At 40.5% G+C, this 10,594-nt stretch overlaps 1 protein-coding gene across 1 annotated transcript; it reads right to left on the bottom strand.

The window, feature by feature from the left end:
• Positions 1-467: 467 nt before the first annotated feature.
• Positions 468-4,599, bottom strand: rpl7l1 (ribosomal protein L7-like 1). Its single transcript, XM_026143184.1, has 6 exons — positions 4,184-4,599; positions 3,464-3,572; positions 3,170-3,330; positions 2,955-3,092; positions 2,755-2,864; positions 468-1,113 (listed from the first exon to the last, which is right to left on the bottom strand). The coding sequence occupies exons 1-6, from the start codon at positions 4,306-4,308 to the stop codon at positions 905-907; spliced, it is 852 nt and encodes a 283-aa protein (XP_025998969.1). The 5' UTR covers positions 4,309-4,599; the 3' UTR covers positions 468-904.
• Between the last annotated feature and the right edge of the window lie 5,995 nt (positions 4,600-10,594).

Here is a 10,594-nt window from a genome sequence, read left to right as displayed (position 1 = left end):
ATTTTTTTTCTTTTATTCAAATTGCTCAGATTTGACCTGAATGCATTTATATAAACCCCCAAAAATATAAAAATTCATCTCAGACCATGAGTTTGCACAAATGATGGTCAAGCTGTCTAGAAAAACTACTATATCTGGAGAAATTGCAATATGATTGTAGCTAATGATGGTTTACAGTATGCTGGCTTTAAAAGGTGAAGGTATACGACGGTATAAGTTTATGAAGACACTGAAAAGTGGAAAGGCAGTTAGTCCAGATGACATATCTGGACTAACTGGGGTGGTTGAGCCTCTAAATTGTTCGCCACTTGTTAGAAAACACTGCAAAAAAAATGTTCCTCCTCAGACACCTTTTCAGTTTCGTCACACAAAAACTTGTCTTTTTCTTTTCCCTTGTGTGGTGCAAGCTTCTGTTTAACGTTTAACGTGTGCGTTAAACACCTCAACAAACATCACACGAACAGTCATTTAGTTTAGTTTTTTTAATTGTAAAACAAAGTATTATAACATAAATCAATACCATCCATCACCCTCTTCAATAACAGCAATCAGTTTTGTGAGCATGCTGCACACATTAAACCTATTGACACTGGAGGTTACAGACCCCATAAGAGTTTATAGCAGGTGGGCTGCTGGCTTCAGCATGGAGAACAGCCCTCCTAGATCATTTCATTAATAACCTTGCGTAAGTAGCAAGTATTGACTGTTCCTCAGAGAACCTGAGGAATCTTAATGTATGTGTTAACTTTAATATTTTAACATAATTCATACAGGATAAGGCAAGAGCCTCCACAGAACGAGTAATAAGACCTTCTCTGCCAAAGAAGTGACAACTGCTCCTCAACAGGTACAGTGTCTCTGAAACTGATGTCCAACCCAGTGTCCATCCTGCACGTGCTCCCCCTCAGTTCAGCTGTCTGATGATTACATTGATATCTGTGCCACGGTACCCTGGGTTTCCCAGGTCCTTCAGGAGCCCAGCTTTGTCTTTGATGGAGTGACGAGCCACTGACAGCCTGAACGGCAATAGGAAGTTATTGGCAGCTCGAAAGTTCTTCCCAACAGAGTAGATCTCGTGAATCAGGTCCTCCAAGCAGATAATTCCGTGTTTACCTGTGGGCCGAGAGGAGCAGAGAAAGCTCATTAAAGCAGATTCCTGCAGAATTTGAACTCATATTCAGCCAACATGAACAAAAAAAACAAAAAAAACCAAAACAGCCTGTGTAGCAGCTATATCCCACAGACTGTACCTAAAAGAGAGACGTAGCCGCTAGCTATAATCTTTCATCCATAATATCTGTATTTTGCAAATTCTGATTACCATTAGAGTCAAAAGCAGAAAAAGGTTGTGTGCTTTATTGTTAGCACAATAAAAACAATATCTGTGAATAAAAACAATGAGCAGTGGGCAAAATGGGCCCGGCTTCAAGAAAGGGTAACTAATAAAAAATAAGCAACTTTCCATTGAGATGGGCAGGAACGAAATGAGTGGGCAATTATGTGTATCGTGATAAAAGGCTGCGGCTACACACTTTTTTAATTGCAAAGCCAATTACATACAGCTTTTTGACAACTCACGTCCTTGCATGACAGTACTACAGACAGCCACTGTTGCTGGGTGAAATCAGTTACAAACATGGTGCGGCACCAAGAACCTTGTACTAATTTCTCCGGTTGCTAGGAGAATGCCATGGTTGCCAGTAATATCTCATGTTTGTCAGCAAATACTTCCCAATTCCAAGCATGGTAGTAGTAAAATTTGAAAAAGTGGAATGCAAACCAGAAATAGACATGGTTCATCTCAAAGTGAAAGCTGTGTCTCAGTGTTACAGTAAACATGTTTCTAAGGACCTTCTCCATTTCCGGAGCTGTTTCACTACAGCTAGATGCTGTTTGTAGACAAGTCCACCACTTCTATTCAAACTGCGATCAGAGCAATATGCTGCCAACCAAAGCAATCACAAGATCACAAGGAGATTTTCCCTAACTGGACCTGAAGTACCCATTTATTATATAGACACAGATGGTTTCCAGGGAGTCACTGACCATATGTAGGCATGTGTGACTGGGGCTTTAGCCATCATCTCCCCAGCAACTTCCATCAACCACTCAAAACTGGTTGGGATATACTCACCTGGTGGTTACCAGATGGTCATGGACCTTTCTAATTATCACATGTGATAGAAGGAAAGCTAACATTACGTTGTTATTGATCATGAGTGCAAAACCTTGATACACACAACTATGTTCATCTGCCCTCTAGAGGACATCATAGCCCCTTTTCTGTTAGTACCTAATTGGATCAACTCAGCACGGTTTGCCACCTGCTTGCCCGGGGTTCCAAGCGATCTGACCAGGTACTAAAATGTGATGCTGTCAGACTGCATACAGCCCACTGGCTGGTCAGTGGCGTCACTCGATGAGTCCTGAGAGCGTCTTATTCATGAAAATTAAAACCGCCACGAAACCCGGCATTGAGGGAAATGGCTACAAAAAACAATCTTAAAGATAATTTAAGAAGTAAAAATAGAACCATGTATTTTATTTTTACATAACACTTGAAAGAAAGATGGAGTATGACAGAGGGAGTGGGAGGAGGAAGAGACAGGGAGATAAAAAAGAAAACATGAGAGAGAGGGAGAAAGAGAGGAAGAGAAAGAGGAAGGGATGGAAAGAGAGAGAGAGTGCACAGCTGAAATGAAGTGCACTGCGACTGCAGGTGAGTGGGGAGGGAGTGTAGTGTGAGTGACTCACCCATGTGCTCCTCGATGAAGGTGTTATCTGTGAGGGGAACTCTCCTTCTGCCTATCCTGGTCTGACCTCTCTTCAGAATGAGCTCACGAACCGACTTCAGGTTGGGAAATCTGTCCGACACACAGCCCAGTATGTAGAGGATTGAACACAAATTCAAGCCAGCATTACCCTCTAAAGCACACTGTGTTTCACGCACTCACCCCCACGCCACATAAGGCTCCACCATCTTCATCATGGCGATGGAGGTCTTGTTAACTTTGACAAAGCTCCCACTGAAGATCTTCCTCAGCCTCATCATCTGGATCACTTTCATCACTTTAGGGCTGACACCTTTAGTCCTAACAGGAGAGAACCAGTCGGGTTAAACAAACTGTCGGCCGGTTCTGGAAGCCTGTGTCTGCTTTCCAGTACTTACTGTCTAATGCGGACGGCGAAGGCAAGCTTGTTCTTGGCTGGAGGCAGTGGTTCAGCTGGTCTCTGTTTGACCCTTTGGATGCGGGTGTCATCCCGATGCTGTGTGTGGCTTTCCTTTAAGAAATCTTCCAAACGCTTGAACTTGATTTTCCCTTTAGTCACCTACAGCATTACAGAAATACACACATGAATGCACAACAGTACATAAATTCCATACAGCTTTTAACTACAAAGCACGGTCATGACGTTTGGATATATTGTATTGTATATATGTAATATGGGCATCAGTGCTTACCCTTCTCTTCTCGAGCAGTGCGAGTTTGGCTTGCGTGGCTTTGATTGCCTGGTATGCCTTCCTCTTTTTCAGAAGATACTCTGGAACCAACTTGATTGCCTTTTTTGTCCTGAAGAGAACAAAAAGTAAGAGAAGAAAGCTTTGGACAAACTAAATAAACGTGGCTCAGTCACAGGATTGTGCTGTGGAGAACTGGAGGCTTTGAGTAGCTTCAGGTGTAACCCTAAAACTTGTTAGGAATCACCTAAAACTTGGTTTTTCAGTGTTACCACGGTAGGTTACTTGTTACTGGGGTATGACAGGTATAATAGGTCTGTTTAAGACTGATTCGCCAAAAACACATAGTGTTTATGAGGACCTAGTTAGCCTGAGGTCCCAAGGCTTTTCTTGCGTCCTTGTATTAGGACAGCCGGGAGAACAGAATTGTCTGACACAAATTCAAATAGCTTGACCCAGAAATTTTAGGGGTGACGCCAGGTCGGGAGGCCATGGGTATACTTATTCAGTTCGGAGCTACCTTCGAGTCACCGACGGTATACACTTAGCTCCATGTGAAAGTAAGCTCCTCAAGATACGCCTTTTTCACCCATCATCCTTCTAAATAGATACCTTAATCGAATCTTTAAGATTCGTACTTAAAGGAAAAAGCACAATCAGCACATCTACACATAGGAAACCGAACGGATGGACTTAGATACGATTATAAAATCAAACACATACTCTGATTCGGCCATCGTAGATTCCTCGTCGCGGACAAATGACGTCAGCAGATGGTGCCTCGACCTGCCACAGCGTTTCCCACTGCCGATGTTTGGGGGTGATGGCATCATGTGTAGATCTGACATTTTTAAGGTGATGCCACAAGATGGCACAAGCCACACTTTGGGGGTGATGACGACGCCACGGCCGTTTGCACAGACATGCCTCAAAATACGAAGCTAAAGCATCCATTCCATCATGCTAGTATCGATGCTGTCGGCATTTCGATCGATCCGCCCACATCTTACTCTTTTCCGGGTTTAATTTTTGTAACTTGGCGTGTTGTGCCGCTGCAGATTGGTTGCAAGAAGGAAGGCACCCGCCTCCAAATGGGACAATCCCCACTAGGGTTTAAATTCCCGGGACTCTCCACCTTTTGTTTTTAGAACCGAAGAAGCCTCTTGGATGAGATAAGTCTTCTTATAAGTCCAGTTTCCTTCGTCAAGATCTCTCTCAATGCTGCCATCACCTGGATGGCTGAGAACCCACACAAACATTTGTCTCACTTTGCATCTATGCAAATCTGACAGTAAAAGATTTTTTTTTAACACCAAGCATGACCTAGGGTTACACAAATATTTTTATCAGGACCACTTAAGGTTTGCCTTCCTTGCATGAAAGTCTAAAATAAAGTTCTTTTGAATTTTCATATATTAATCGTTTGAGTTATTTAGTCAGTGTGAATAAAGCATACACTGTCTCTTATTCAGCCATGCCTCTCTGTTCCCACACACCATTTTGGTTTCAGTGTTTTATACACTGCTCAAAAAAAAGAGAAGGATATCTATACTGATATGGACCTGGTAATGTCTTAGGAACAAAAGGATATCACGTGGAAATGAGAATAATTAACCTACATAGGTTGAATTCAAAGACACTCTAAAAAGAGGATATTCTCTTTATATCACTTGTAAAGAGACATACAGTACATCTTTCCAAATGCCTTGATATCAGTTTGAATAATCAGTTTTCAGAAAATATTTTAACCCTGGAGAACCCATGGGGTCAGATCCGACCCCATTGGTTTACTAGGGAACCCATGGGGTCAAATTTGACCCCATGGGTTCTCCAGGGTTAAACTGTTCAGAAAAACTGCTTCAGACCTAGGACAAGACAGAGCTGTGGTGTAGGCATCCAAAACACGTGCTTTAAGATGCATTTTAGCACTACGTGTCACATTTTCGGGCTTTAAACTCTAAAGCTGCTATACTGTGGAAAGGTTGTACAAATACTCTAAGAAGGATGAACACTTAACACATCACATAAAATCAAATGAAAAGATGACACAAATTATTTTCCTAATTCTTTCACTGTAGCAAAGTCCATGAAATCACTTAAAAAATATGGCATAAGTATAAACGGCATTCAGGACCTGAATGGGAAATGGGAAATGACCCTATTGTCGAATGATGAAAACTCCAAAATATAGGCGTCAGGCCAAGGGGATACAAGGATACCCACCCCAGCCCACCACCTCTCAGCATGGCCAACTTCAGACTGGAACAGAGTCCAGCCCCTCTCCGGGGGACTGGTTCCAGAGCCCAAGTCGTGCACTGAGTCGAGCTTGACTATAGTCAGTTTCGCTCAACCTCACATACTAGCTCAGGCTATTCCCATTCAGAGAGGTGACATTCCATATCCCAAGAACCATTCTGGGTAGCTGGAGATCTGTCTGGCAGAGTCACTGCTCTTGGCTGCTACCTGGCATACATTGCAACAGACTCCTACTATGCCTCCTGTGGGCGATGGGTCTACAGTAGGGCCTACATTTTTTTTTACCAAAAATGTCTTTGAATAAAATATTTTTTTATTCTGTATCAGTAAGTCTGCAGGATCTTAGCCTGGTCATTGTCAACCACCCTGTGGGGTATATCCCATTTTGTCCATGTATATCCCATACTCAACATAGATGTTCCTGTATTTTATACAGTGTGCCAGCCACTTGTATATGGTCTTCCATGTATGCCGTGCATGTTAGAATCTTGTACCCTGCTGTTATGTGCTGGACAGTCCCTGTACAGGTAGAGTAACTATGGTAGCAGAGAGACTCACTGTGTCTCAAAGTGACATCAAGAAGATGATAGAGGTTACTTTATTATGTTCTGTATTGACTGTGGATCAATTAGTTAACCAAACCTTTTTATATAGGTTCAAAAGTGAACTTCTTTAAGTTTGATTGAACTAAAATAAAAATAAAAACTAAATGTTTTTATTTAGTTTAAGTTAACTATAATAACCTTGGCTCACACATTAAGACACACTTTTTTGTGTTCAAAACTCGTATGACTGTGTCAGCACTGTGATTTCCTTCAGTTTAATTTCTCCCTGATAATTGACTGAAATAACTGAACTGAACTACTTTTTGAATATGTGCAGTTTCAGGTCTGAGCGTGTTGCTCCATCTAGTGAGCCATCTTAAGCATTGCTTAAAGTGACCTGAATAGGGGAGACCGGGGATAGTTGCAACATGGGTCAGTTGTAACACTTTCAATTTCTCCAATCAGGGCTATGTTTCAAATGATGTGACTCATCCTGTGCATGCCCAACTCAGTTCTGCTATCACATGTGGAAAATCAGCACATTTTGTCAAACACAGACAATTTAACACGAAAAAAAGTAATTTGTATGCCAAAAAGTACGTTTTTCCCATTTATTTCAATTTCTAATAGCATTATTTGCTTTGCAGCGAAACTCATCAAACTTAAATTATGTTATTTGTATGTCTATGGGGATATATTCTGTGTAGGTCTTTAGTGCTAATGTTTTAGCCGTTGGCTGTAATGTTAGCTAGTTCATGGCTATAGGAGTCTGGGTCAGTTGTAACAGCAACAGTCTGGGTCAGTTGTAACAATAACGCAGATGTTAAAACTTACCACACTATTACTTTAACTTATATTAAACAAGTTGGGGCAACGACATCAGCAGAGAGAGGTTCACTGGTCGCATTTGTATATGTGGTTAATGCCATTGGCAACACAATTTCTCCACTGTTTGTGTTCCCACACATACATTATGCAGACCTCTGTGTCAGAGATGGACCAGTAGGAAGTACTGGTAGTGGAAATGGGTGCAAGAAACAGATTTCCTCATCTTTCTGAAGCACTTTGAAAACCACACCAAGGTAAGCCATGATAAAAAGTAATGGAATTGCGATGCTGGTGAACAACTACATTTTTTCAGCTTCATTGTTATGTTCAAAATTGGTGCAAGAGTTGTAGGTTATAATGCCCACTGAGCCAATGAGGCCAAACTCAAGGAAGACCAACCAAAATTAATGAAATATTCAGTTGCAGAAAATTCCATAATTTGTCTTTTTTGGGGGGTTGGAATATGTTCAAAAGCTAGATTTCGGCATTCTGTCACACACACACAGAGCTACATAAATGGCTCTAAGTGCATTCATGTGTTGAATAAACAAAGATTACATGTTAATGTTTTGTTAGTACCCTTATTTCATTGTGTTACATTTCACCCCAGGATATGTTACAACTAACCCAGACTATGGGGTTAATTGTAACATTTCACTCTTTGTGTTTGAGACCATACCATGCAATGGGTAATTGTGCTGCAGAGAAAATAGCTGCACTATTTAATAGCAGAGACATGTAAATACTTTGCATTACATTTTGAATCCACTACCTTAACAGAGCTCCAATTTACAGACAGAAATGTCAAAAATGTTACAACTATCCCCGGTCTCCCCTACTGCTTAGTTTTTTTTTTTTAATTTTTTTTTTATAAAGTACAGCAACAACAGAGATATTCTGCACACATCTGTATCAGCTTTATTGGGCAAGTATGAGTAACACAACACCTTCTCTCTGGCACTGCTCAGAAAGTTTGATGCGGCTATAACCTGATCACGGAGGTCATTCCTCTTTATTTATTTATTTTCTTCGACAAAAGACACTTACTTACTTTTAAAAAAATCTACATAAAATTTACAAAGTTCTGCCTGCCCTACAATGCTTTTGATTCAGATCAGCATCAGAATTTGCTTTGCTACATACACTGAATTAAATTATAAATATGAAAGATAGAAAAATAAAAATAAGGTACTCTGTTGAAGATGCAACATGTTAAATATGTACTCTAAAGTTATGCTGTATACAATGTAAACAAGATATGTGAAAGTGAAAATAGTGAAAATAGTCCAAGTGTCACAGGGAGAGTTTGAGGCTGAAAGTGTTCCGACTATCCAGCGTGTCATGGAGAGGGTATGAAGGATTGTGTCATGGTCCATGTGAGTGGCTGTTTTTCTATTAGCTCTCGGTTTCCACCTCTAGGTGGAGCCTCATCAGCCTTTAAGACCAGTGCTCTCAACAAATCTTTGCCAGAACGCCTGCTAACCTCTGATAGTGCTGGAGGAGCAGGGAAGCGAATGACAGACCTTCTGATTGGTAGATAACCCAGTCTGTTGCCTGAGCCACGGCTCCGTAAACTGGAATTGGGATTTTGGCATTGTATTATTCAATGGAAAAACAATAGCAATATTAGCAACAACTGCTTTTTCCACGAGGTGTTGTGTAAGTCAGTATCCATGCTGGAGTTGTATTGTGTTCACATACAGAGACATGCTCAGAAGATGTTGGTTCTTTTCTGTCTCTGGTATCTTTCTGTTCTTAAGGTGGTTGATTGTTTTTCTGATCTTCACTTTTGCTGGTTTGCACAGTTAATTTTGAAAGTTATTTTTCATCCTATACACACTCAAAAACTAATTGCTGATATATGCTGTTAATACACCAACATTTTTTATTTTTTGCCTTAATCTGATGAGAATAATGAAGAAGAAGGAATTCAAGGGAAGCCACACAACAAAGAGACTCAGGTTGGAATTGAACCCAGGCTACTACACTTAATCTTATGTATGATCTCTTGGGCAACTGGTGAGCTAAAGCAATACACAACATAACCACATATATACATAAAATTTGGTTGCATTGATTCACCTTTAAAATTCAGTCAGTCCAAATTTTTTTTGGACTGTCCCTTTGAAAAATCAGAGTCAGATGTATACAGCAATGGTGTATTATTACAAAAAAATAAATAAATAAATTCCAGTCACTTAAGGGAATGCCACCAACCCTTAAGTGACTGGCATTGTGGTAGATTGGTAATCTGTAGGTGTTAAACACTCTGTTCTTTAATCAGAACGCAGAAATGCATATGGCTCATCTGATGATGTGGATTGCTACTGCCTGAGTTTGTGCTGCGTAGCAGCAGTCACAGAGAAGACAAAAGTAGTTCTTTGTACTTCTTAGGTTCTTAGGCCTTCTTTGCTTTAGCTGACTTGATCAAACCTAGAACCCCAGCTGGAGATAAAGGGTAAAAACCTGAGTAGTCATCAACATTCTCTGCTAAGCTGGGATTTCTGCACGAACTGTGGCAGTTCATGCAGTATATGCAATAAAAAGGTAAAACTGTAGTGAGATGCTTAGTTTTTTACTTTCATGCTTTTTGGCCCACTTCACTTTTTTGATGTGGACGTGTGCACATTTTTCTAACTTGTATTTGCCACTAAAGCTCATATGATTGAGATTAAGACGGAATACAAGAAAAAATATTTTTTAACAGCAGCAATTAGTCATTTTAGCATGCTTCATCGTTATGTATGCACAGCTCTTTGCAAAAACACTGAGCTAAAAGTCACTAAGGGGACATGAAGATGTGATACTATAATGCTCTGTGGGTCTGTGCGCACACATTTATCTTTTTTTAGCAGGAACATTTTGACTACTCCAGCTTTGAAAGAGAGTAATCACCAATATTTGTTGACCAGGAATAAGGAGTTTTTTCAAATTATGAACTATGATGTGTCGCACATCACATATTCTGAATATGTCAAGTAAATGGGACAGTTTGAAATGGTTGGACAAATGGAGTGCAGTCCCACCGTATCATATTACCTTTTGTAAGGACAGAGAAGCTGCCCTAGGTAAACTGTCAGATGGTTCCCATGGCAATATGCATTTACTGTGTTATTCAAATCCCAGACACACTATGTATGCACACCCCCTACACACACTACAAAGTCTCAGATAATTTTTGTTTTTGAATTAATAAAGCCAAATTATTCCACAAAGGTCAGTGCAAGTCTCATTATGCAGCACAATAGTCACTTTAATCAGACTTCAAAGAGAAGCGGCTCTACCACTGCTGAGCCTGCATCTGGCTGTGTTTGTACTTTATCACAATATTCAGGTTAAGGTCTGTGCATATATTCAGAGTGGTTTGGGGTGGGGGTTCTAGGGTGGGGGACAGAGAGCGATAGATGGGAGGCGGAGGTGGTTATGACAAGGCTAATTGATTTTAAAGTCCCTTTGAAGTCAGGAGTGTGTGAAGCATAACACATTATTTTTTATTGATTATTTT

The sequence above is a fragment of the Astatotilapia calliptera genome, chromosome 15 (assembly GCF_900246225.1).
Source record: "Astatotilapia calliptera chromosome 15, fAstCal1.2, whole genome shotgun sequence".
In the NCBI taxonomy this organism is placed as follows: Eukaryota; Metazoa; Chordata; class Actinopteri; order Cichliformes; family Cichlidae; genus Astatotilapia; species Astatotilapia calliptera.
This window is presented reverse-complemented; position numbering and strand designations above follow the sequence as displayed.